At 40.0% G+C, this 27,936-nt stretch overlaps 4 protein-coding genes across 7 annotated transcripts; 2 read left to right on the forward strand and 2 right to left on the reverse strand.

The window, feature by feature from the left end:
- The first annotated feature begins 848 nt into the window (after positions 1-848).
- On the forward strand, positions 849-3,582 carry LOC104433350 (DNA-3-methyladenine glycosylase). The gene is made up of 5 exons (XM_010046052.3): positions 849-1,290; positions 2,288-2,345; positions 2,434-2,517; positions 2,630-2,771; positions 2,880-3,582. The coding sequence occupies exons 1-5, from the start codon at positions 897-899 to the stop codon at positions 3,156-3,158; spliced, it is 957 nt and encodes a 318-aa protein (XP_010044354.1). The 5' UTR covers positions 849-896; the 3' UTR covers positions 3,159-3,582.
- Positions 3,583-4,463: 881 nt separating this feature from the next.
- On the forward strand, positions 4,464-8,757 carry LOC104433351 (transcription factor BIM2). 2 transcript variants are annotated; one of them, XM_010046055.3, is made up of 8 exons: positions 4,464-4,852; positions 5,255-5,336; positions 5,706-5,775; positions 5,859-5,954; positions 6,709-6,912; positions 6,994-7,109; positions 8,140-8,272; positions 8,434-8,757. In XM_010046055.3, exons 1-8 carry the CDS (start codon positions 4,735-4,737, stop codon positions 8,533-8,535), a joined length of 921 nt encoding a protein of 306 aa, XP_010044357.1. In that variant the 5' UTR covers positions 4,464-4,734; the 3' UTR covers positions 8,536-8,757. The 2 variants fall into 2 exon arrangements, with proteins under 2 accessions (XP_010044357.1, XP_010044355.1); XM_010046053.3 differs by having other exon boundaries at positions 4,466-4,852; positions 6,709-7,109.
- Positions 8,758-11,069: 2,312 nt separating this feature from the next.
- Positions 11,070-20,853, reverse strand: LOC104433352 (protease 2). 2 transcript variants are annotated; one of them, XR_005548356.1, is made up of 12 exons: positions 20,243-20,853; positions 19,413-19,573; positions 18,179-18,401; positions 17,959-18,103; positions 17,634-17,840; positions 17,353-17,487; positions 15,036-15,164; positions 13,680-14,068; positions 12,976-13,192; positions 12,348-12,541; positions 11,912-12,259; positions 11,145-11,499 (listed from the first exon to the last, which is right to left on the reverse strand). XR_005548356.1 is itself a non-coding variant. In XM_039306492.1 (11 exons), exons 1-11 carry the CDS (start codon positions 20,608-20,610, stop codon positions 12,064-12,066), a joined length of 2,364 nt encoding a protein of 787 aa, XP_039162426.1. In that variant the 5' UTR covers positions 20,611-20,853; the 3' UTR covers positions 11,070-12,063. The 2 variants fall into 2 exon arrangements, 1 of the variants encoding a protein (XP_039162426.1); XM_039306492.1 differs by having other exon boundaries at positions 11,070-12,259.
- A 542-nt stretch (positions 20,854-21,395) lies between these two features.
- LOC104433353 (arginine/serine-rich coiled-coil protein 2) lies at positions 21,396-26,502 on the reverse strand. Of its 2 annotated transcripts, none has more exons than XM_010046060.3 (7): positions 26,359-26,502; positions 25,664-25,811; positions 24,033-24,866; positions 23,741-23,884; positions 22,346-22,449; positions 22,169-22,237; positions 21,396-22,036 (listed from the first exon to the last, which is right to left on the reverse strand). In XM_010046060.3, exons 2-7 carry the CDS (start codon positions 25,794-25,796, stop codon positions 21,542-21,544), a joined length of 1,779 nt encoding a protein of 592 aa, XP_010044362.2. In that variant the 5' UTR covers positions 25,797-25,811; positions 26,359-26,502; the 3' UTR covers positions 21,396-21,541. The 2 variants fall into 2 exon arrangements, with proteins under 2 accessions (XP_010044362.2, XP_010044363.2); XM_010046061.3 differs by having other exon boundaries at positions 21,701-21,999.
- Positions 26,503-27,936: the final 1,434 nt, after the last annotated feature.

Here is a 27,936-nt window from a genome sequence, read left to right on the forward strand (position 1 = left end):
GAATTCCAAACTGGACCCAGTTCGCTCGCATTGAGACAAACAAGGCAACTAAAAATCTCTCGTTTACTTAATTACTAAACTTCGCCTGTCCTGTAGAATAATGGAACTGCAGTTAACAATGCAACTAAATTCTGCAACTCCCACCCCCTGCCTCTTTCAGCTTTAGTTTCGTTATCTTCTTCACCCTCTTAACTATTACTCCCTCTCAATTTGGACAACAATTAGCCACCAATTCAAACCCAAAAACGAAAATAGATCACATAGAAGAACGATGCATTTTTTCGCGAGGAACCACAAATTCTAGCCATAAGGCATTTCACAACGTGCTAAATCAATGAAGTGTTACATTAAGCAAGCTAGGATGCAAAATGGATGACATGCAATCAAAAGGTTGAACCCTGAAGTTTAAAACGTAGTTGTAGTTCGATATTCAATCACTGCAGGTGCACAGCTGATGAACTGTAGCAGGGAAAGAAAGGGACTTCTTCAAATACGTATTAGTAGTATTATTATCCCATCGATGACATGACATCATTCTTACTTAAGAGGTTATATGTCATGCATTCTTTTCTGCATTTTCTTTATTGATCTTTATGATCTTCAACCATGGCTGGCGATTCTCGATTCGATCTACATATATGTTCTCAGCTTCATCATATAAACGCAGGTTCACAGGCATCTTTTTTGCTAAATGAATCTCGAATGCAACCGATGTTAATTTTTGCTTGAAACTCAGTAGCAGAAATTGTTCATACGCAAGGAAACATACCCTTCACCAACCTGCTGCTGGTCTGATTTTATCAACCCACCTTTCTTTTTCTCATTTAAAATCCCCCAAAGCCCTATAAGTCCCCATTGATAACCACCCCGGATGTTTTCCTTATCCCATCCAAACAATGTCTAGAGCCAGTGTTAGGAAAAATGTTCTGGAGACGAACAAATATCTCAATGAGAAGGATAAGTCAAGCCAAAGTTTCTTGTCCAGGCACCTGAAGAAGATATACCCGATCGGCCTCAACCGAAGCAACTCATCCCTCTCGCTCTCGTCCCTCTCCTTGTCGCTGTCCCAGAACTCCAACGACTCGTCCCTTACGGAGCCCTCTTCCCCACTGGATCACAAGATATCATTGGCCCTACGCCTCATCCGCCCACCGGAGAGAAGATCAGGAATCACTACGCCATTCCCTAGGACTGTTCGGTCAGCACAGAATCTAAACGTTCAGCCCGGAAGTCCGACTCCAAGTGATGGTGGGGAGGTGAGGAGATGCAACTGGATTACAAAGAACAGCGGTATGTTTTTGTGTCACATTGTTCATGAGAACGCACCAGATGACCTGTGAATTTTTTAAGCTTTTTACTTGCTGAAACATTGACATTGCTCATATTACGCGTTGACAGAGTCTCCTGTTTTTAGTAAAGATACCGCATGAGAAGAGATCAGCTTTGCATGCCTAACTCAATACGCATTATCACCATTTATTTAATGAAAATCTTATTATTGCAATACGTTGTTTTCGATGAGTTCATCACATCGACGATATCTTAGTTCAAAGACCTTTTCTTCGCCCCATCAATCGGTGTTTATTACCCTGTTTTCTGGCTTTTGTACTTCCAAGACGTTGATTTAGTCTGCTACTTACTCATTATCGATTAAGCAGCGTAAACCTCTTCGTTATACACGTGAGCCGAACCTGCCTTAAGAAGAACAAACAAAATAAGACGACAAAGCACCATTCCTCCAGGCAAAGTCTAAGCTTTTGCCATAGATGATGTGCCTCTTTAATATTACCAAACTGCACAGGGTCGTCAGGCAACGTTTCCACCTTTTTTTTTTAGTTTTTTTTCTTGACTTTGCATAGTTCCCAAATGATTCGAAGAAAGAGCAGCTGCGGTCGTTAGAGATGAGTAATCAGCTAGACAGCGGAAAGCGATGGTCAACCTCATAATAAAATCCGACAACTTGCCCCAAATTTAGTGTTTTCGAGCCTTCTTTACCAAGCACTTGATGATTTAACAGGCTCACCTTATTCCTAACGAAGGAACCTCGTCCTAGCTGTTGTCTTGTTCCCTCATCTTGACAAGAATATCGCAACGTCACTGCACCAACCATGTAGCATCTTAAATTTGTCAATGATTCATAATAATTAGTCCCCAATCTAGACAAGATACCAAACACTGATGGATCGTTCTAATATGTTCTCTTCCACCTACTTTGCGGTCTTAAATATATGCTAAACTCAATTCGGGGGCAATTAAGTTATTAAATGACAACATGCTTTGGTTACAGATGAAGTTTACGTGTCGTTTCATGATGAGTGCTGGGGAGTCCCGGTTTACGATGATCGGTATGCGAGACTGTCTCCAATTCTCGATTACATTGCCGGCTAACCTTTTTTTGTTGCGTTGCTTATCGTGGTATGCTACGCTGCGCAGTCAGCTGTTCGAGCTACTTGCCATGTCAGGCATGCTGATGGACTACAATTGGACAGAAATTTTGAAAAGAAAGCAATTATATAGGTAACGATCATCGAGTATTAGCTCGTTATCGGGCTTATTTCTATTTATTTGACTGAAATTTCATTCGTCTCGACATAAGTAGTTGGCCAAAATCATTGTGTTACTGATGCAGAGAAGCTTTTGCTGAATTTGATCCTAACATTGTTGCCAAAATGGGAGATGATGAGGTTGAAGAAATATCCTCCAACAAGGCAATGATGTTAGCAGAGAGCAGAGTAAGGTGCATTATAGACAATGCCAAATGCATTTTGAAGGCAAGCATCGAAGAACCTATACATTTGGTCACAATACTTTTTGCAGGTTCACGATATACAGATTATCGATTAATTAGCCGGACATGTGACTGGAATTAATTGACGCAGGTCGTGAGCGAGCTCGGATCGTTCAGCAGCTACATGTGGAGCTACGTGAACCACAAGCCGACGATCAACCGGTTCAAGTACCCGAGGAACGTCCCTCTCAGGACTCCCAAAGCCGAGATCATAAGCAAAGACCTGCAGAAGCGAGGGTTCCGTCTCGTCGGCCCTGTGATCGTGTACTCCTTCATGCAAGCCGCGGGCTTGACGATCGACCATCTCGTGGACTGCTACCGATACAACGAATGCATAAACTTAGCCGAACGGCCGTGGCGGCATATATGAACCGCCTCGGCCGAGAGGTTCACCGTTTTCCTTCTTCCCCATACAAAGGCAAAGGACCTGATTTCAAGAATTAGCCCAACTAATGTGTAGATAGTAAGCGACTATCTGAAACTGAAATACGTTATACGACCTTCGTATCTCTGTCTATGTACACTTTTTTTTTATTTTTATCAGTGAATCTTTTGTCTTTTTTCCGATTTCGTGCGCCTGTTTTGGTTCTTTACAGCAATTGGGAAACTGAACAAAGGAGGGCTCCTTTCGTGAATGCTGTCGTCGTCCCGTGTAGAATTGCGCAGCGCACATGGCCCATCATGTCGTGCCGGCAACAGGACGCGACAGCATAGACCACTCTCTTTCTCTCTTTTTTGTTGCTCGAATGGAAGTGCAAAGTTAAAATTAATGAAACGTCAGTGTCTTCGTATAAGCTTTGTTCAGTGGACCGTGCGATGCAATTGATGTCAATTTAACGAGTGTTAAAAGAAATCTTTCGGTATTTTGAGCATCGCTTTCATGTCGCCAGAATATAAATTTGTCAAATGTTTTCTGATTTTGTTATGTAACAAGATACTTGAAATTACATCTTAGTTATGAATATTACTAACAAGAAAAAACATCTTTAATGAAAAATGTCAAACGGAAATTCTATTGGAGTGAATGTATCATGCTCTTACTTGCCAAATCCATTTACCTTTTCAATTTAAGAAAGCCTCTTTTTTAATTATTCCTATAATGAACGATAAATAACACGTATGATTGTCGTAATATATTAACGCAAAACTCCATGAACATTACATTATGTCAATTTGGCTATTTTTCAGTTGGAAAATTATTGAGTTGGTTAGGACTAATACCTAAACGGATAACACGGCATTATAGGATTGGAGTGAGCCACCTTCCATGCCAAGAAGTACCCGACAATGGTGCCTAGCGTGAGTATTGTCTGACATACACATTTAATTCCGATATGAAATCGAAATCCCATCCTTTTAGGATAGCTTCCCAACCCATAGGATAGGACCAACAAAATGGATGAGCCGAATCGGGTTTGGATTAGCTTCGCAAAAAAGGTCAAAAAAAGGAAGCATTTTCGTAAATATCCTAGCATAAAAAAGGTAATTCATCAACAGCCGTAAATTCTTGTCGATTGTCAACATGTGTGCGCAGAGCACTCGTCAGGAAACGTGACCAAAAAAAAAAAAAGAAAAGACAACCTTTTCCGCCCCGAACCTCCGTGAGCTCACGGGCACCACGTGAGCTCGCCCGCACCGTATCGCGTCCCCATCACCTTCCTCCCTCTTCCCTCCCTCTTTCTCCCTCAATACAATACACAGTCATGGCTCCTGCAACAACGCATTTTTCGTGCTAAACAGTTGCTGTCCAAGCGCCCCTCCCACCCCATTTCTCGTACCCATCGAACCCCGCGTCTCCTTCTCCTTCCGGGTCTTCGCCGGTACGCCGATTCCCCATCGGACTCTCGGCCGGCGGCGGCGGAATTCTGTCTCCTCCTCCTCCTCCTCCCCCTCCTCCCGTTTCCGTTCCTGCGCGGCTCGCGCGCGAATTCGAGCTCCGCGGGAGGATGAGATCGGGCAAAGGGAGCCAGGAGTACGAGGATTTCGAGGAGGAAGATCTCAATTCCAAGAGAGATGGCCCGTCCTCGAACGTTTCCAACAGTAGCAACAGTGCGAATCCCAAAGGTACGGGCTTTCCCCCGATCCTGTCGCTTCCCGTTTGGGGATTCTCGCTTGCCCAATTGAATAATTTTTTCCCGGGGGGGGCGGTGATTTCTTGCTCGCCGTGCGTGCTGGTGGACGCTTGCTTGGTTCCGCCGGCTTTGGACCCGGTAGCTCCGCATGCGTTGTTGAATTGTGTGTGTTGGTATTGACTGACCATCCGGAAATTGCTAAATTTTGGGCCTTTGGGCGGTATGCGTTTCCTTTTTCAGTTCATTTGCTGAAAGTAGGCTTCTTCTATTTTTTTTGTTTGGCCTCTTCCGGGTATATTGACGTGTTGAGTTTGGTTCGGTGCTGAATTGTAGTTCTAAGTAAAGCGGGTGTTGGTCCTCTCTGAGTTGTGGGTATTTGCAATTTGAACTGCAGATAAGAGCAGTGATAAAGCACATGCCATAAGATCGAAGCATTCGGTCACGGAGCAACGGAGGAGGAGCAAAATCAACGAGAGGTATGTCCTTATCAGAGTGCCTGATTTGATTATGTTGTGTGTGATCAACCTCCCATGGTGAATTCTGTGAGAGCGTCACGGTCTTGTCAACAGCTTGACCATGATGCACCGTGTTCAATTGGTGATGGCATTAAAGTTGTGTTGTGTTAATGCACGGAAACAGGGTGCATGCAATCTTGGTCCTCCTATTATGTGACATTTAAATAAACTTTGCGTTATCGAGTATCGTTTTTTTCGTTCTTTCTTTTTAGTCCATCAGGATTCATTGTCAGCTCATCTGCTATCCCATAACATACAAGTAGCTTACCATGAATGATTACTTTTAGATCGATAGGGAGCTATATTTTCATGATGGAACTCTGGTTTCAGATTTCAGATATTGAGAGATCTCATACCGAATAGTGACCAGAAGAGAGATACAGCGTCTTTTTTGTTAGAGGTAAATTGAGTTCTTGAAGAAATCCTACTTCCTGTGGTTCCTGAAGATGGTTTGCCTAATTGATTGACTCTCACTGCCTGCAGGTAATTGAGTATGTCCGGTATTTACAGGAAAAGGTACATAAGTATGAAGACTCCTACCAGGGTTGGAGTTCAGAACCCACCAAGTTGATGCCATGGGTCAGTTATCGTGCTGGTTCTTGTATTTAACCAAATAGTTGATTGATGTATTTATATGTGGGCTAATGTGTGTTTGCTTGAGTGTGCTCCATCATGGTCTTCTGTTTTGATATATATTATTATTTGGATATGCCTTCTGTTTGTTCACTCTTCTGTTTTCTGTTATTTCTTTGTTAGACTTGTATTTATTCACTACCACAATAAGGATCCTGCACCCAATTTCTGTCGACAGTTGGTTCTGGGCCTTATATTTCTAAAACACAAACTTGGGGTGCATCTGTTGATGTACCTTATTCTGAGAGTTTTTCTCTATATGAAAGTTTTCTCTTTAAATCAAAGTCACTATTGTTCTTATGGCTAAGTTTAATTGTTGGGGTTTCATGCCTATTTGCGAGTTGTCTCCATTCACTGCATCATTTGTTGAATTTCTGCTAGGCAGCTTTGGATATAGTTTCTTGATGAATACATTTCATTAAATTAGAGGGACTGCTCTTCATTTTGCTCATTGCCACACAATGCAACGAGAAAAGTTACTGGAAGTGTACTACTCCAGAAGCAGAATGACATGTGGAAATTATTTCCTGAACTATGTGTTGAATATCTAGTAATTATTCTTTTCACACTATTTTGCGAAAAAGCAGCACATCAACATATATGAATTTTTTTTTTTTTTTTTTTAATTACGAACACGTGTGTTTTAATTTGCTTACTGAGTAGACTCCTCTTGGTAACTTTTGGTTCTTCCTCAAAGCAGAGAAATAGCCATTGGCGTGTTCAAAGTGTTGTCAGTCCACCTCAAGCCATGAAAAATGGTTCTGGTCCCGCGTCATCATATCCAGGAAAGTTGGAAGATAATAGCACTGGCACAACCCCAAACATGCTTGCCAGCTCACAGAATACATCAGAAATAGATCCTGGAAGAGATCTCTCAAGCAAATTCATGGTTCAGCAATCAGAGGTAGTCAAACAGGCAATGCACGTTGCTGTTCCTGTACCTGTCTCAGTCCGAAGTGACGATGTGATTTCCAATCATCTTCAGAGACCGTTTCCAGATGCTCAACCGATGGAGTGCACTGCAGACACTGCATCTGATCAGCAGGAAGATCTGACTATTGAAGGGGGGACAATCAGCATTTCAAGTGTTTACTCTCAAGGGTGAGCATGGATCTGTGTCTTCTATCTATATGTTTCAGTTATCAAAGATGGGCCTTATCTTCCTGCTACATCAGTACATCGCATTTCTTAGCATAGTGATGTCCATGGTGGCAGGTTTTTTTTTTTTTCTCATGATCAGTTTCCCCTCTTCATATCTAACCAGCAACCTGCATAAAAGAAATCTTCTATGATTTGTTCTTCCAATTCTCTAATTACCCATGTTGTTGATGTTGAGATTTTATCAAAGACACCTCTTGGAAATTTAGGTTTTTGATGACTGCCATTTTGTGCGATTCCGTTATTGGTTTTTAATTTCTATATATGAAACTTATATTAGCTTTAATATTGCAGTTACTATTTTATCCACTAAACTTATATAAGCTTCAATGTTGGACGTGGAGCAGTCGCTTTGTATTTTATGTTGTGAGAAACTTATATGGGCTGCACTTAGTATAAGCTTTGATATTGCAGTTACTTTTTTATCCACTAAACTTATATATGCTGCAATATTGGATGGGGGCGGCTGCTTTGTATTTTAAATTGTCAGCCATCTGGTTTGGAGGATGTGCACTATTCCATGTCCTGGTTCATTTCAAATGCTACTATGCAATTGCTTCCAACTTCTTTTTTAGGTATCAAATTTGTGCTTTATTCATTCTGAGCTTGCAACTACGCTGACTTGAACTTGGAGGGAGAACTATCTGAATTTGCATGTCATTTGTTGATTATTACAGCAGTACTCTTGAGCCACATAATTACAATATTGTATTTTACTTTGCTAAACCATTGATCCTTCTTATTTGGTGTTCTGTCTATTCACTTAATTGTATGTCAATTAGACTACCAAAACTTACCTCTCTGCTCACTCAACCAATGTGGTATTCTTACTTCATAGCAGCTGAATTTTCTAATCATACCATTGTCAGCTGAGTTGAGTCTGATTCTTCGGCATATTGTAATAGCATCATCTTCTTGGATTTACATAAATAGGTTGAAAAATTAATTTCAAATTCTATAACGCACTCTGCAGGTTATTAAATTCACTGACAAATGCATTACAAACCGCCGGTGTGGATCTATCACAGGCCAGAATCTCAGTCCAGATTGACCTTGGAAAGCGGGCGAATAGAGGAGTGCTTGCGACTGGAACGTCCATTCCCATGGTATGATGTGCGCAATAGACTTGGTTCTTTTCCTTTCACACTGGTGGTTATGCTTGTCTTGTTACCTTCACTTACCTTAGTGATCTAACTCTCTCTCTGTCTTCTCTGTCCTTTCTTCTGGTTCTGCTTTTTGTTTCCAACATTTTCTTGTTGCTCTTCAGGATCATGGCAGTCCTAATCCTGGCAATTCAACAATGGCCCATGTTACAGATGCGAGAGGTGAAGAAGGTTTGGATCAGGTGCAGAAGCGCCAGAAGACGTGAAAAGTTAGATGTTTCTTCCAAATCTCCATTTTCACTACTTCTTTACTTTGTTTCCATTTGACCTCTTCTCTCTCTCTCCTCTCAGGCTCTTGTTTTTTTCCCCTTTCTTTCTTTCTTTTGAGGGGGCGGATACCGTCTTGTCATCTCTTGTGGATATTTATGATCTGATATGGAATCGAATCGTCACTGTTTGATGTGGCTAATGGTTCAGAGATTCCATGATGTGTGGTGTGCTACATATGGATGTTCTTCATTGAATGCGGTTCCCTATACCGATAAACAACAGTCGCCAAGGGGCCTGTATGAATTAGCTTACATTCAGTTGATGAGCTATCAGACACATTCTGCAGAACACATCCACTAAAAATGGACAGCGAACTAATGGCAAACGAGTGATGAGAGCGTATAAAGTGACGACGGTCATTCATAAACCAAAGTCGAGTTTCATGATTGATTGGGGCATAATGTTGAAAAAAGGAACTCGAGACAACTGATTTGCTGGGCACTGGAAATCACTCACTTTGTTATTTTTATAGAACAATAAAGATGGCAAATTGCTCCTTCATGGATCCACAATTTTTACCGGATATGATGGCATTAATAATAATGATGATGATGCATCCAAACTTATACCCGGGCCTGGCTCTAATGTAGAAGAAAATAGGTCCATTAGCCCTTTTTCTTCACTCGGGATTGGATTTCAAATTCGTTGAAATGATTAATAAAAAATAGAGTCCATCTAAAATTAAGTTCAAACCCACTTTTCAAAAGTATCATCAAGGTCGCTCCCAAAAAGGAAAAGAAATTGCATGCAACCTAATACATATTCATTTTCGAGCGTGTGCATTTCTCACCGAAGCAAGCATTAGCTCGTAATAACGTAAGGTTCTCATAAATTCTGCTGAATTATGATTGATATTGACAATCACGTACGAGATTGAAGTCACCCTAACTTCAGAGTCACGTCGATCTCGGAGATTAAAACGCTTTGAGTTCTTAGAACAAAATTCATTCCATAGTCTTATCAAACTAATTCATCAAACTTTAGAGACGTGATTGATCGATTTATATGTTGCATCCGGACAACAAATATTAGTTGCTCACACGTCAGTATCTTCTGCAATGACTTTCTTCTCACTTCAATTAGGGCTTGAAAGGAACATTTTTTCTTTTTCGCAATAATTGATGTCAAGGAAGAAGGGATTATGAAACCCACTCGTCCCCAGGAGCCACACTGATTTGAGGTATTGTGCCGATTCGCTTCGCCATTTACCTTTTCGCTCAATGTATAGGCTAATCAACTGATTCATATTCACAAGAAAAAAAGAAAAAAAAACAAACTTATATTACCAATTAACCTTTAGCCAATGCTTAAAATCATTCACTTAATTGTCACCAAATTAAAATAAATTTAATATAAATTGCTAAAATCATATCGAAATTATAAATTCTTATGAAAAAATACATTAATTTATATTATATTAAATCTATAAATTCATATGAATATAAATAAATTTATCTATATCAAATTCATTTTCAACATTTTCGACCTACCCATAACAGCTGACCTCGAAGGAAAGACCAGAAAAGAAGCGGCACTAAACAGCGTCTCCTTTTCATTGTTATCCCCTATTTTCTCCCCTCTTGGCCCCTCACTCTCAAACCCAGCCGATGTGGGACAAAAAGAAGCTGAAGTACTCTTAGACCCGTTTTGCCTCTCCTCGTTTCAAAGGACGTACATGATTTCGCACCTCGCCCGTGCTGATGAAATTTAGCTGTTGAGACTAATCACCTGTGGATAGAAAGATATTGTACAAGTGGACTCTGGTTTTAATAACAAATAAACATATTAGCAGGAGATTCCCCGCTGCGGCTATGGGAGTTTTGAGGACTACCAAAATCGTTGAAATTAATCCAATCGACTCCGTTTGCGCAAAGAGTAACTAAAATTTGCAGTAAACGGCAGCCGATATCGGCCTGCTAGCAGAGGGTTTTGGGGGGTTGGTGTCAGTTTACATACCATAGGTCCCGGGTTGAATGCCTTCTGAAAACAAATATAACATTTGCAAACTCAGATATGCGTTCTTGCTTAATAACTCAGATTTGCATTTATGAAAACTGAAACACGGCTTAAGTTGATTAGCGATGAGTTCAACAGGTGAGGCGCCATGTACTTATCCATGATGATTCCCCACTGAAGACAGAGAAAAAGAGGGTGATGGGTTAATAGATGGTGGAATTTGCCATCGGATGACCGCAGCTGTCACTTAAGTTAATGCTGATGAATACCGGCGACAGGAACACAATCTAGCAAGAAACGCACATCCAGCTTCTGGAGGCCTTTTTTCTTTGACGAGATAGGTATGTTAAATACAGCTCTAGTTCGAGGGGACGAACAAGAAAACATATTAGCCACCACCAGTCCAGCAAGGAGTGGGGAAAAGGAATCACAAATAGAGGGCATTTTCAGTGTTTAACTGGCCTGTTACTAAAACTTGCTCGCTGCAAAAATGATACCGAGTCAATTTAGCAAATGAAAATCAACCGTCCCTGTAAATTTCAGTCATAGCCTGTGTAACCAAGTGCAAATCAAAGTGACATGGTGCAAGGGAAAAACAGCCTTAAGGATTGCAAATGTTACCCCGGCCAAAAGTTGATGGATGCATAGTACATGTAGGACTAGCATGTAGTGGTGTAAATTATGTAAGAGACTCAGAACAATGTTCAGATCAAGAATGGGTCTGATATTTGAGGCCTGTAATCTTGCATAGAAATTAAAATTTACAACAACAGGCTTTGAAACTTAGATAAGCGTGCATAGATGGCAATCCTACGCCCAGACTCCCAGTACACTAAGGGCAGGCAACTGCTCATAAGGTGCAGGTGAATGCATATCAAGCGGCCCTACATACTGAAGCTTGGGAAAGGGACTGGAATTCCCAGGTGTCTCACATATAGAAACATCTGCATTGTAACAATCAACTAATTGAATGAAAGGCTTCAATCAACAAGGATTTAGGGCTTCCTATTCTGCACTAAAGTAACTGCAGGAAAATATATAAACAAGAGACAAGTTTCCCAGGTCAAGCAAAGGTATATATTCAAATCTCGAAAGCAAACATGACATTTTCACAAGTTCACTTCACTTGGACTCCCTACCATCGTCCCATAGGACTGCAAACTACCACCTGATAGAACTTGTTAAATGAAAGACGTTTCATGCATGCACTGAACATCAAAACAAGTTAGCCAGAGAAGTTTTTCCAGGAACAATATACTCAGGTGAAAACTTTTCCTGAAAGGAAAATAATTCACATGAATGAAACAATCAAATAGAGATATCGAAACAAGAACTAACTAGGAGAGGATAGCTTACAATAGTGCCAAATCCCCATAACAGCATGCAGCAGTCCCTTGACGCCAGTGATAAACAAAGGATAAGCGTGTAGCAGGAACTAGTTAGTTGAGCGCAAACCTCAACACATTCTTTTTTTCAACGATAGGATTGACTTTTCAAGCCTTACAAAATCACATGCTGAAAGCCCCAGTAACTTTCATCAGAAATGCATAGTCAAAAGCCAATTCCTCAAGATGTCCATAGTGTCCACCTTCACCAAAATGTCCTGCACTCATATTTGTTCTCAAAATTACTGAATGTGAACAGTGGGAGCACCCAACTTCTCTCACTTTAGCCACCCATTTTGCAGCTTCCCACACTCCAACCCTGGATCAACAAAATCAGAGAAAGCCACATCAAGCCCATGAGTTGAATCACAAACATACGCATTTCTACAATAATGAAGACATGCTACCTTGAGTCAAGAAATGACGCTGAAACAAGGGTTGACGGATGACATCCCCCTTCGCGAATGTTATTATAAGGTGCATAACTCATGATGGACTCAAATTGTGGCAAGATTCGAGGATCTCCAAACTCTTCATGGTCCAATAAGGAAAGCGGCATATTAGGATCCAACAATGTATTGCATATATCTAGAAAAGGTACCTGGGGCACATTATCTTGGTGTCATCACTCAGAAATAATCAAAAGCAAAGGTTCGGCATGATCTGATTACTCAAACTGGCAATAATGAGCAGCGTACAGCAGAATTTGATTACACTTTGGTAATTCAGTTTGAACCAGATCAATAGACGATCACTCCAAAAGATGTAAAATTGTGAAGCTGCTGCAGCAAGTGACAGGATTACGAATCACCCATAATGATGTTAAACCTTTGCTGTAATTGTTTGAAGTAATTATGTTTATCAGGAGAAACTGATGCTTTGTGAGCAATGAAAAGATAAATATTGGTAGAGCCGTCTGAGGTCTATCTCACAGAATTCTAAACAAGGAACTTTGAAACCATAAACAATGTGGATAAACCTCTGTAGACAACAATAAAGACTAGATGCATGTGAACCACACTGGAAAGTGCTTACCTTCATGATGGCAGCATGAAAGAGACCTGGATACATATTTATAGCAGCCCCTACAAGAAGACAGCCCGCGCTATGTCCTATAGAACAAAGCTGATCAGCACGAACATAACCCTCATGAACAAGGTATTTACCACATGAGGCAAAGTCATGAATGGAGTTCTGCTTGTTTGCCCCACGGCCAGAAGTATGCCACAAGGAATTAACACCACCCCCACCTCTGCTACATAGAAAACGATACGTTAAACTACAATATGCGACAAAATATAATTAATTAAGGGGATCATTCAGGCGCCAGCTAAATAACTGAAAACGAGAGCCTGGAATACAACAGACTATAAACAGAATGTGCAGACAACAGTTTTTATACCTAATCCAAAATGTGGTTTTGGCAGATAACAAAGCAGTAATAAGCTTTGAAGGAGTTCTTATTCCTTAAATTTTTCAATTTTCCTTCCAGTATCTATCATAGGAAAAAATTTCCTCATTCATAGTTTTCAGGACAGCTAGTCACTGTGCTTTGTCTAGTACTCTGATTGGGATAGATCAGCACATCTGATATAATCAACGGACCAGCCATAATGTTCATGCCAGGGAGAAAATGCAAAATTTCAAAATCAATTAGACTAACCATGTTGAAATCCTGACACGAGCTGTTGCTCCCATTGGATATGTATAAAAAAAGAGACAATTCTGGTTGAACCAACCTGACATCAGCAAAAGCTACAACCCAACCACGGTTGAGTAGACTAAGACGATTTGAACACCAGCTTATGTCTAGAACTTCACCATATGCTCCATATCCATGCAAAAGGCCTGGACACTTTCCCTTCTGCCACAATGTTTTAGAGTAAATAATTGTCAGGGGTATCCTGACACCATCGTGGGAAATAACATCCTTCCTTTCACAGCAGTACAGATCCGAAAAGTCCTTCAAACCCTCCTCAATGTTCTCTACATTTATAGGGCTGACAAAGTTTTTGACATAGTCTGTGGCTGACAATCCAATGTCAGCTGAAACACACCTCACTTCCTCCTGTTGGATGGTGGAGAAAGTATGTCTTGACATATCATACTCAACAACTACATCAGGCATCTGCACTTCAAACAGGACAAGTATCAGATCGAATGAACCCAACATACCTTTGAAAATTTAAGCCTTTGTTTTGGCACTACAATTGCAAGTTTAAGGCACTCAGTGATACCAAGAGATTGACAAAAAAACTATCTTGAGTGGGAGAGAACTAAAAGCTCTTTGTTAGATGAGAAATGTTATTGCTTTTGCTCTCGCATTATGTTAAAAAGATTAATTAATGCTTATTTTATGCAGGAAAAATACAGCCACTCGGAAATTCTTTTCAATTCCCTTTTTTATAGGGGTAAAGGATCTTCAAATGCGCACAAATTACTATGATAAAGTGTATTTCAAATTATTGACTTCTGTTGAACTTAGCAATTAGGTTGTGTCTGGCCTAGCTTTCACATCTACCCCCACAAGTGATTTTAAGGGCTCCCCACATCGGCCTAGTGCATTCAGAATTTAACTTCCGGAGTGCACTTTACAGGACTTGAACCCAAGATTATAAGGAGATATGAGATATAACAAACTCCCCCTGCCAACTACACCACCAACTTGTTGGTAATTATTGATTAAAATGGCTCAACAGTCAAGAATCCACACTAGCAACTAAATCTCTTTCAGCCAATTGCTGCAGCAAACATTTAATCATTATAACATTATCAGTCGGCAACTGCATTCCAGGAAAGGTTTGAGTACAGGCTGAGGAACTCGCTGTGATTCAAGTTCAACTAGCAAGGCAGAACATAAAGAATGTGCTTAAATCCAAAGATGCCTAGCTACTTAGGAAGTTAAATCATACAAGAGTCCAACTACATTGCAGCATCCAGAGGAAAGCAGACACAAAGCAGTTTAAAAGTAGGTAGGAATGGATAAGAAAATAAACTTGACAAGCATAAAAGATGTCAATACAAAACCAACATTCCTCAAGTTAGGAATCCATACTGAATGTGCAAGTTTCCTCTTAAGATAAGACAATATATACCACAGGAGAAGATAGCACGACACGGTATGCTTGACTCATAAAGTCATGGTTGGAACCAGGAAGAATGCTGCAGAAATTTGAAGGGACAGGAAAAAACCATGGGTTTAGATGCTCAAGGATCACTGCATGCTGCAAAACAACAGGGAATGATCTGAATATTAGTACAAAAAGTGTGACAATCGGGACAAATGAGAAGCTAACAATAGAAGTCGCTATATCTATCCATGTTCTGCATGACAAGCACCATCCATCTCAATGATGGACACTGAGCTAGCTATCTAATGGCTATGTAAATAATCATCATCATCATCATCATCATCATCATTATTCCACCAAAAATCCTAAACTATGCCTACCACAAGACATTTAACCCAAACTTTTTATCATGGCGCCAAAAATCCCAAACTTGTATAGTGTGACACATTTGTCCCAAACTTCTTTTTGTGACATCAAAACTCCAAGCCTGCATCCACGTGACACATTTACCCCAAAAATTTGGTGTCATTGAGAAAAGTATAGGTTTTTAGTTTGGGTGAACGTGTCAACATGTATAAGTTTGGCATTTCTGGTGTCACAGAAAAAAAGTTTGGGATAAACGTGTTACACGGGAACAAGTCTAGGGTTTTTTGTGTCACAAAAAATAATTTAGAGTAAATGTGTCACAACGGGCAAAGTTTGGAGCTTTTTGTGGCTTTTTCCATTATTATTATTATGCCACCTTCATTGTCATCATTATTATCATATGCTATACCCCACAATAGCTAAATCTAGACATGTATAAAAACCCTGAATTTTCCGATAAGTAATGCATGTAAGCAGTATGATATACGAGAAATGCAGTAATAATACTTGTGCTTCCACTCTTGTTTGATGCAATTGCATGCAAAAAGTGCTCACACGCACTAGTGACTCAATGTCAAAGAATTTGCTAAACAAGACCCACAGAACTATATCAACTAATTGCAGGAATGCTTTCACTAGAAATAGCTTCATGATTTTTTTTTTCATTGTTAACGCACTAAAGATCCTGACTACAAGAATCCACCCAGACATAAGACAAAGGTTCTGCAGATTCCTAGACATTAGGTATGTGAGATTTCGTGGAACCACTACCAATTATTTTGAAAGTTTAAGCTATTAGATGAATGCATGATTTATTATTTACATATTCTAACACTCCCCCTCATGTTTAGTCTAGTCTTTTTGCCTAGTACTAAGCATGGAAATTTAACTAAGTAGGCAAATAGAGCTGGAAAGATTCGAACTCATGACTTCCAACTCTAATACTATTTGAGATTTGGTGGGACCATAATTAACTGTTCTAAAAACTTAAATTATTAGATGAAAGCGTGGCTTATGATCTAAATATTCTAACAAGTTACATAATCATTAAATGAGCTTGTATTGACAAAATGCTGATACTCACCTTCACCTAAAAGCGAGACATAGTCCTAGTTTTGCTAACAATTCACCAGTAAGTCTAAAAGATGTTATCTCATATCAATAGCATCCCCACTTTTAGGGTACTTGGCCACCATATTTTATTATGAGAGAACATTTCTAGAAGCTATGAGGCTTTTTGGCATAGAGCAAAACCTAAATTAAGTAAAAAGCAGGCAGACTTTGCAAGTCAAGAAATAAGTTGGAAAAAAAAAAAAAAAAAAAGTCAAGAAGCAGGGTGATGTCATCAAATCAAAAGATGCAACTCTGAAGTAAAAGCCAGCTCGTCAAAACAAAGAAAGACAAACAATTTCCAAAAGAATTCAATCAAGGCAAAAGGCCACAAAAAGAAAAGATGCACCGAACAAGCTCTAGTGATTATATTAAAATAAGCCAGTTCTGTATTTCTATCAAAGGTATCTTTGCAGATTAAGGTGAATGTAAGAGAAAGCCTACACAAGATCATGGATACACTAGCAATGAACTTGTGCCAACAGCACAATGAGAATAATACCACATACAATTATTTCAGCCAAATTTTTACTATGATTAAAAGTTGTACTATGAACAATATAGTAATAAACATTTGGAAACGAGAAGATAATAGATATGTAATATATTTATATATCTATTGTTTGTCTGAAAATGTTTGATATTTTGCGACAATCTATAATTAAAATGTATTTCTTGTATGTATAAGTGAGAAGTGGAAATATGCATTGCGCAATCATTTTCTTTAATTTTTGAACAAAAATTTCTAATAATTGAACATTGTAAAAAAGTTCGAGACATTCCTGATTTAAGTTATTAAATTTAATATATAGAGATGTTTTCTATTAGGAAAAAAGAATAGATGCAGTGAAAAGATGTGACGGACCTCAGAATTAACATTGATGGGCAAATTGATGGAGCAGAACATAGGTGCACCCTGCTTATCAATGGAAAGCACCAGGTGTCCATTGAAAACGTCCATGTCTTCTATAGTGATACTTTCGCCAGGAAGGATGACATTCTGCTAGGAATCAAAAGCAAAAGATAAAAAATTTGCAGGCGACAAAAAGGAGAAAGAAATAACGTAATATGATACTAATTTACAAGAGAAAAAAATTAAATTATAACATCCAAAATCAAACTTGTAGCACATTACAAAATAGTCACCTGAAACTTGCCCAACTCTGGGTCCTCAACCATGGATCTAGCCAAATAATAACCATGACCATTCCATTCCACACTTCCACATAGAGGGGCATTTGTGAGAATATAGAAAGAACCATGGTGATGCTCCACAAAGAACCTCACATCAGATACACGTTCACACATTCTTCTCAAGCCACCAAGAGGGTTGTCAGCATCTATCACATAAACCTGTAGGAAAGCAACGGGCTATATTGACAACCACCGTTGACGACCAAAGACATACTAATATCTCTATGAATTCATAGCAATAGCTTATTGAATGAAAATGGAATAGGTAAGGTCCTTCCTCAGATGAATTCCTTGAGCTTGAATTAAGGGTTATAAACTTGCCATCTTTTGTTCCTGTGATGTCCACACAGTATTTAGAATCTCTTTCTGTGAAAACCACTGCGTTCTCCAGATTACTTGATCTTAAATTTGTGCAGAGGACCCTGGAGGCAAAAACTGATAATAAAATTTTAGGAAACCACAGAAATTTGATCAACTTCAGCAATCAATATAACTACCTATAAGGCCGTTGATGCTCGTCAGATAGAGTATAGAAGAGAGTGGAGCCATCCTTAGCCCATGCCACACTAACAACCCCTTCAACTTGGATATTTGGAAGTATACATCCCTTACTAAGGTCCTTGACTTGAAGCTTGAACCACTCACTTGCATTAATGTCAACGGTATAAGCGAGAAAACTATGGTCTGGGGAAACTCGACACATACCCACATGGACATAACCTAAAGATGAATAGAAAAGTCATTTCAATTCTAAAAGAGATGCATATGCAGGAAAGAACATACTTTTTTTGTTAGAAAAAACATGGTGAATTCCAACTCAAGTAATCATATCCACAACTATGTTTCATTTACTCCAGAAGTTGGTCTCAGACATCTACCAACTGAAACTCAGAACTCATATGAATCATATTATTTAATGCATTGATGGGAAGATATCACCCAACACCGAGTCAAAGTAAGAAGGGATCTTGCAAGAGTCACTACATTTGTAAAGATACACCATGTGTCCTCTTTTCCATCCATATATACTACGGGAAGCCTTTATTAGACCAATAGGAGAAAAACAGCAAAAATTCTGACCCTATGCAAGAGCTCCTTTGGATGGGCGTTTGCCCCAGCCTTTTGGCATCAAAATCAATTTAATGAGCCAGCTGGTAAAAGAAGAGCCACAACTGCACCCCCATCTTTTGGCTAATGCTTTTTTGGCTTTTCTGTTAAGTTTAAATAACTGCCAAAAATGACTTTTATGCTCTGTTTGGGAGCTACTAGGCGAAGAAATTGGGAGGAAAATACTCACAATTTTAAATATTCCACTCAGATTTGCATAACCCCCATTTTCCGCAATCTCCCAAACATAGCATTACAGTGAGAAATCTAATGTTACAAAATATCTTGATCTACAATATTATTATCTTTTGAATAAGTTAAAAGAGATTAACTTCCAATGTTACACCTTCAAAACACTGCCACTACTAAAAGTTACCCAAAAGTTAAAAACCAAATGCTGAAAGCCATAAGTCAAAAGACTACAGCGAATAGCCTACTCCCCCTAAACAGGAGTTACTCATTGAAAAAAGAAAAGAAGCAGGCTCTAAACAAGTTGATAACAAAAAGGAGATATCTCAAAGGACTAACATTCTATTTATCAAAAATTTGCATCAAGCGAAATAAGACCAGACTAAGTCACTGCTCTTTTCCTATAAGCTGTCAATGAGCATAAAGAAAACTTGCCATGTTGCTCTGCTATTTCATTCCAGTCAAGTAGGACCTGCTCTCTTCCCTGTTGTCCTGTCACATAGCTAAGAATTGCTTCTGCCCAACCTTTTTCAGCTTCAAACCTCCTACATAACACTGGAAACTCCTTCCCTTCAGGTATGTATTGGTAATATAGCCTGTTTAACCATAATAATGATGTCAGTAGAGTTCACTTATTCAGCATTGTAGCTTCCAATTTCAACAACACCAGGAAACACCCAGACAGTCGAAATAATACTGTCAAAAGGCACGTTCAGAAAGGACTGGGTTGAGGTGGAGAATGTCAATCAACCCATGACAATGTGTAGAAAACAGGCAATTTTGAAGCTTGAGGCAGATAGGGCAGTGAAATCTGGAAAAGCATGTACCTTGCACCTCAGGCAATCAAAATACTACAAAGTACACCAATGAATTTGAATCATCTCCTAGAAAGCTGTTATTTTTTTTTATTTTTTTCACTAAACCATATAGGCGGGACTTGGGAGCAAGCACAAACAGACTTTTCAAAGCAAGCCTCCCAATTGGTATTCATGCCATGGGAAACAAGAAGCAACGTTAGTCCATGAGCTCGCGTAGCATCAAGCAACTAACCAACCAAGACACCCAAACGAAGCAGACAAAAGTACGAGCTCATGATAAAGAACACTCCTTGGTCCCTCAAAGGCCTAAAGTCCCGCTTCAAAACATCAGTAGCACCAAATGGAAAAACAAGAAAACCAAAAAGATCAAAACCAGTCTGGAATCATGACCGAGTAATCAATATCTGCAAAATAAAAAAAAAACAGAGTAAAAGACAAAGAACAGACCAGGGACCCCATCGCTCCGGCGGAGTAGCAATCTCGGCGGGGACTCGACTCTTCATTTCGGAAACCAGCTGGGCCTGAAGCTCCCTCGTGTCGGCCATGAAAGCTTGAGCGTAGGAGTTCTCTCGGCCGAGGTGCTCGACGAACTCGGGGTCGTCGACGTCGGACATCCAGTGGAAGGGGTCTTGCCACGTCCGGCCGTGGGCAGACACGGCGAAAGGGATGCGCTTTGGGACGGGAGGGGGTTGTCGAGGGAGAGCGAAGGAGGTCGCTTTGCAAGCGGTGGACAGGAAGCGGCGGCGGCACGAGCGGGCGATGGCGGCGAGGGTGACGAGGGAGGCCCTCGTCCGTCGGACGGAGGGGAACGCCATGAGAGCGTCGAGCGAAGAAGAACGGGGACTGAGTGGCTCTGGGGACTGAGGAAGCGTGCGTCCCCGACCTTGAGCTCTGTCGTGTTCGACGTAATGCCTGCTGCTAGTTACGACGTTCCTGTCGCCGGACTCCGCAACGTATCATATCTACAACGCAACGTCGCGCTCCGATACGGACCACATTACTATTCAAAAGGGGCCACAGCGTTCGAAATCCCACTGCCAAGCATGATTAACGCGGCGGTGCCTGTGCTCACGAGACGGATTTGACGAGAAGGCCCGCCCGACGCTGCCTCACGGAGAGTCGCGACTTAGCCAAACCCAAGTTGGTGCATCACTAATTTTGTTAAGAAGCTATTTCTCAAATAAGTTATCATTAAATCTTTAGCGAAACTTCAAAATGCAAAAGAATGATGAGACGAGATCGCTCGAGAGTAGAAAGCTCTGACTCGGGCAGACGAATTGAGCCACGACCGAAATTTTGCGTTTGAATCGTTAGTGGCTTTTTGCCCTGTCAAGAAGGGAATTGTGCTCGATGGTTTGTTTATCCGATCCAGCAGTCACTCCTGATATTTCTTCTTAACCAGGAGTCGAGCGATACAATCATGCATCCGATAGCTAGAACAATGGCTCTAGCTATTAACTACAAATAATTTTTATAGGCAATATAAGTTGATTAACCTTCGACGAAGAGAAAGGTCAGTAGAGAGAGACGTTATAATAATAAGCGTTCTCTCCTCCAGATGAAGATACGACATCCTATAAGAAAATATTGAGAGGACAAAAAAAAAACATTTGAATAGGCATTTCATTTGCCTCGCTATTGTCTCCTATTCGCGTCACCCCCTCTTTTGACAAGGACACTCCCCAACGCTCAGATCATTGGTAGCTGAGCACCATATGATTTCTATATAACCGAAGAAATCTCGAATCAACCTGTTAAATAAGCCTGCTTCTGGTAAGCAGTCATTATGTGACTGTGAGCCAACCAATAAATTAGTTGGCCGAGGATGGTAGATGCTCGATGTGCCAAAGTGCTAAGAAATTGTGCAAGGCATACCAAGTTATCGCGGCAAAGCTGCACTTCAAATTTTCCCAGCCAAAAAACTGAAATTCCGGGATGCAAGTCAGCATCTTTCTTAGTCATACCACAACCTAAATGTACTAGAAGCATAGTTTTTACAAAACATCGCAGCAAGAAGTCAAACAGCGTAAATCTGAAAGTCCTTAGAGTCCCAGACCAACCGTTCGACCATCCCTCCTTCGAAGTCCGGCAGTGTATTGTTTCTCCAAATCCAATTGCAGCTCCTTCTGTTTTTCGGCTCGCAGAAGGCTGCTCCCATCTTGGCTGTTTGCTATCGGCTCTGCCTTGAGCTCGCCCTTCACACCCTACAATTGGCCATAGGTACCAAGGCAACCTCAGACTCTAAAAAAGTGTTAGTAAGTGAACTCTATGAAAGAGGATTTACTTACTAAGGCTAAGCAACAAGAGATTCTTGACAGTCCTTACTGAAAATTTACAAAACAACGTACATTAAAAAAGGGGAATGGGGTTTACCATGAGCTTGCTAAATTTTTCTTGCCGTTCAGGCTCAGCAATCATTGACACATCCCAATGGTGACCAGGCTGCAAAGATTGAGAGGCATGAGTATAGATTCTACGAAAGCAACAAAAGCAGGTGTAGAAAGTTTCATCCAATGGGCAAGATCTAAGCACAAGAGAATATCACAATACCTCTACAGTAGCTGTATTTTTCTTGTTCCCCCAAAGCAGCTTCTTCTTTTGTTCAGTAGATAAGTAGCCAGTTGGTCCAAACCCACCCGCAAGATTCTTATTTACTGAATTAAATGAGACAATATGATCACCGCAGAAGCAATTATAGTTACAGAGATCAAAACATCATCATAACACCTCAACTTGGAAAGGAGCATGGCTTTGGATAGCAGATGAGAACTTCTCGTTAAATAACATCCTTAAAATCAATTAACAAAAGAAATCAACTCGTGCATATCTTTGTAAAAAAGGTGTGCTGCCACAAGAGGGGGCCGGGTGATCACTTTCCCCAGTTTCTGACAATTCTCCTAAATTATTTGATTGATAAACCACTCCTGCTTCCAGGAGGGTACGACAAATGAATCAGGTTTCACAAGCTTTGTATGAGGTTTCTTGTTTAACTATTTACCCAGTTCATGGAAACTGTAAAGGAAAAGATATTACTGTATCAGGAAAGAGCAACTTAAATTATAATGCCCCAGAATAACCTTGCCTTCGAAAGAAACCTAAAAAGGCTCATAAACAAGTCGAATTCTATATTATTGACAAGGTGAGAAAATACATAACAATAAAAAGCATCAAGAGAAAGCTCTGATGAGGGAACGATAGAATTAAGAGATGACAGTCTAGGCAAAGGTCAAAGACCAAGCAATCAGAACAAATCAATGCAATATTACCACAAACTGGAGTAAAAAATGTTACTAAAATGAAACATAAATGAGAAAGATCAATTTTACTAATCAAACAGCTGAACAAATAATAGAGCTTATATCATTGAATTCATCATCACATATACTACATTCCTTATCGAAGCATATGCCAGGCATCGCAAACCAAAATTGAAAAAGAATCTATCAGTTAATTGATAACAACCAAAAGACATCCAAAGCCATGCCCCAGAGAGAATAGAGGAGAAAAATTCTATTGCAAATATAAGACAAAATGAACTGAAGCATTTTTTTGCCTCAAAAACGTGTCAATATCAATGAGACATATCATACCAAAAACCATCCCCTCGTGAATATAGAGAAAGAGAAAAGTTATCATTTAAATTGTAAGAGAGGAATAACTGAAGCTTGCCTCAAGGAGATATAATTAATACTAAGAGGATATTTCCAGCAGGAAATTAATGTTGTTTATAAGAGGCCAACATACGCGTAATAAATCAACACCACCTTTTTATAACCATTCTCCAGCAAGATAAGTCACAACCAGGAAAAGTTAGAAATGCCACATGCAAAACACAGGGGCATCCTAGCTAACCAAAGTGCCATGCATCAAATCATAATAAGGCAAAGAGATCCATCCACAAAAAACGAAGTTAGAGCTTAAACAAAAATGGCGAATTGAACATACCCATTTCAGCAGCCCTCATAGCAGCAGATTTTGCAGCGCTCAGATCATTAGCAGCCTCAGTTCCACTGGCATGGGGATGTGCTTCATTTGCTTTGACACTGGTCTCCTGAGATTCCTTCAGATCCAGTGAGTGCTTCGCATCATCTACCATAACAAATAGTAAAATCAACAAGGCAATATGAGGAAAAAGAAATAGGAAAAACCACATTTACCAAAACTACTAATACCAGACCATCTTGAGTGAAAAGAGTGGTCAATAATGTACAGTTAACAACTGACAAAAATATATTACCATCCTTGGTGAAGATAGAATCCCTTTCAGAGCTGAAAAGCCTTGGTCTTTTGGTTGGGGAACTCTTGTCACTCTTAAAGGCAGTTGCATCATCTAAATGCTTCTCTGCTCCTCTTTTCTGCAGATCCTTGTCCTTCGTAATGTCGCAATCATCGGTACTCTTCTTTTCTTTGGCAAACTTTTGATTGTCCCTATCCTTCAGATCGTTTCTACAACCTTCTTTAGATTGCTGTCCATCAGTATCCTTTCTAGCTGTAGAAGAACTATGGTACCCCTTGGATTCTTCTCTAGAAAGAGTCCTATCAATTCGCCGATCTCCTGAACTCCTGTGATAATCCCTTCTCTCACTTCGATCATCTAAGTCCCGCTTACGTCGATCCCTCTCTGTCTCTTCAAAATTATTGCTTCTCCTCCCAGATTCTTTCTCCCTATCTTTACTTCTGTGACCAAAGTCATCATACTTATCTCGAGAATATCTGTCCCCATCCTGCGTAAAGTCCTTGGATCTGCTATAATCATTTTCTCGCCTGGTACGATCAGAATGGGAGCCCCTTCTTGATTCTCGACCCCCATGAGTGGACTTGTGATGATCCCTCTCTTCTTCATCCATGCGATGTCTGGTCTGCTCATCAATTCTAGAGTAACCACGAGAACCCCTGGAGGCACGACGATCAGCATACTTATATGAATCACCGCCCCTGCTGTAGTGGCTCCGTCCAGAATCCTTGTATAAATCCTTCTCATCAGCCTTCCTTCTTTCTCGATATTCAGGCGGCTTAGATGCATCATCCCTTGCATACTTTGGGCTAGATGCCCGGTCATGCTCTGGACTCCCTGATGAACATAAAGAGACACGTATCTAACAGCAATTACTGACAAAATATTGCAAAACACATATTACTTATTAGGCAGCATTGCTTTGTAACAAATTGTCTTCAGCAAGAGAAGTGCTTTTTCAGTATAATACCTCACTTAGGTAATAATGATACAGAATAATCAACCAAAAAAAGAATTCAGTACCGACATATCTAGTAGCCAACGCGCACACGAATGATTCTAAAAGCAGATTTTTCTTTAAATTTTATGGCAACTTTGCAAATATTGAGAGACATATATCCACCAATTTTTTTAACTATAATTCCTCTCAGAGCCTTTCCTCTAATTTGCCAAATGTAGACACTGTCCTTGAAAGTACATTCTTATGCAAACCTCACCATTTTTTTTTCCTACTTATGCCTCTTGGGGCAACATATTAGATAATATCCTAATATTGCTGAAAATAAATTGCATGCATGAGCCATGAAAGATCAAATGCCGAGCAGCCATAGTTGTGCCAATGAATTTCACACATTATGTAAGCAACAATACAGCTCAAGCAATATGACCTAATCAGTTAGAGACATCTGAGACCTAAACCCTTCGGAAAGTGCCGCACTGAACTAACAAAGGTGATATAGAGCAGTGAAGATTCAATCAAACTAAAATTTCATCGTAACAACAGCACAGACCACTGTCCACTAATGTCAACATGGTCAATAGCTAGCAGTTCAAGAATTAACATATATAACAGACAATTATCAAGACCTCACAACACCACAAGCCACCCATAGAAAGATGGAAAAGGAACAGACCGTCAGATGAAGATGAGTTGCTAGCCGGAGAATGACGCCGATAGTTCCTATTAGACGCGTCATTCGAAGGCTTGTGGAACGCGGCCTTCACATCAGCATTATCTGGCGGCGAAGACTGCGCTTTGGCGTCCATGATTGACAGCAGCACCTGCCAAAACGGTCATCTTTCTCAACATAATCACATGAAAGAAGGAAACAAAGCATGCCAAGTGTAATGCCACTGGACACGAACCGATGCAGGCACTTCAGTCCCACCAGAATTCCAAACTCTCATCATACCCATCAACGTAAATAACTCAAAAAAATTCCGCCTTCGCGCATTTCGCCGGCCAACCAAACACCAATCAACTAAGAAACGTGACCCGAAACGCGGCTCGATCGTCCGACATAAAGAAAAATAAACGAACCCATTTCCGAATTCAGGAGACCAGAAAACCTTTAACCTAGCCCGAGCTCTGCCGATTCTATCGAAAAGCAAACTAATTCGACGACGACGACGACATCGAGAGAACAGGGCGACACGTACATCCCCGAGAAATCTCTCGCCCTCCCTGAGCAAACGGCTCGGGCGCCCCACGAATCGATCTAAACCTTCGCAGAACCAAACCGCGAGGCCATTTCGATTGCGGAAATCGTGAAGAACCAACACGAACGAACGAGGCATGGAGAAGGAGAACTGAAAAAGATTCTCGAACCTGATGCTCAACGCGATCGATCGGCTGAGGAAATCGTTCGGAGAAGAACGCGAATCGGTTCGCCTCGCTTTCCGTCGGCTCGTTAGATTTTTCGCGAGAGGGAGGAGGGGGCTGCGTTCGAGTGAGAAAAATATCTTCGTCTTTTTTTTTTTCTTTGGGTGGAATCTTCGTGCTTAGTCGGTGGTGGGCTTTGTTTGTGTGGAGCAAGCATTTGGGCCGATTTAATTGGGCTTATTACAGCTTGTGTACACGACAAAAAAAGCTTGTGCTTAGTCGGTGGTGGGCTTTGTTTGTGTATGCATTTATTTTAATAATTGTGAATTTTTCCCACTTTGCGAAGTTCTTTTTTTCTTGGGTAAGTCGACAAAAAAAAAGAAAAGTAGCCAATCCCTTTGCCGGCCATCGTCGTCCCCAGTCAGGCAACAGCAAGGTTGTGCTGTTAGAATATTTAAATAACGAATCATGCATTTATCTAATAACTTAAATTTTTAGAATATAAGAAGTAGCCTTTACAAAATCTTACATAGTATCAGAGTTAGAGATTCTAAATTTGAATCTTTCTATACCCTATTTGCCTCTCTAATTAAATTTTCATGCTTAATACTAGGCAAACCTAGCAAAACTAGACTAAGTAAGAGAGAGTATTTAAATATTTAAATAATAAATTACGCCACCTATCCGACCACTTAACAGTTAGGCGAACCCTAGCAACACCTTGCCCCCTTCTCTATCTCTCTTCTCTTTTATTTTCATTTTTTTCTCAAAATTTTGATCCTATTTTTTGTATTCTTTATTTATTTTTATCTACTTTGTTATTCTTCAAATGCCTTAGGGGTGTAAGATCAGTATTCAATGGTCACTTAACGGTCACATCAACATTATATGTCCGCAATTTAGTCGAAATGACCAATTTAAACAAAAACAATGCATGGTTTGGAGATACAATTATACCCAAAAAAAAAGTCAAGACCTAATTGAACATTTTTGAAATTTTTCAAAGACTTTTGTGTATTTATTCCTTAATAAGAGAGATATAAGAAATTGTTTCAAAACTTTTTACGTGAGTATTACTTGTTTTTTTTTTTTTTTTTTTTCCTTTTTCTTTTAATGATATACTTGACTCGAATTATTCTAGCCCCTAACTCTAGGAAGACTGGATAATATTCACAAAGTTCGTGAGTCAACACTCGAATAAGATAAACTAAAAGCAAAATTTAAAATGCCCTGCTCAAGTTTCACCTACATTTTTGCATACTATACTTCGAATGCTTCCACTTTGCACCTTAAGTCACGTCATTCGACTTCAACTTAAATATGAATTTAGCCAAGATACTGAAATTATTTATCAAATGTCCACTATCCTCCCAAAAAAGCTTGCCTGAAAATGTGTTGGGCATGACAAAATGATAGCGTGGTGAGAATTAGGGCTGCCAACAATCCCAATTTGATATAGATAACTCAGGGCGCAATTGATAACCGTTCTTGTCAAAAATTAATTTTTGAACAAAAATTGATTTTCCTATCTCTATTCCTAGATGAGTTTCCAAGTAAAAATATGCATTTAATAACAATACAAAA

The sequence above is a fragment of the Eucalyptus grandis genome, chromosome 2 (genome assembly GCF_016545825.1).
Source record: "Eucalyptus grandis isolate ANBG69807.140 chromosome 2, ASM1654582v1, whole genome shotgun sequence".
NCBI lineage: Eukaryota > Viridiplantae > Streptophyta > Magnoliopsida > Myrtales > Myrtaceae > Eucalyptus > Eucalyptus grandis.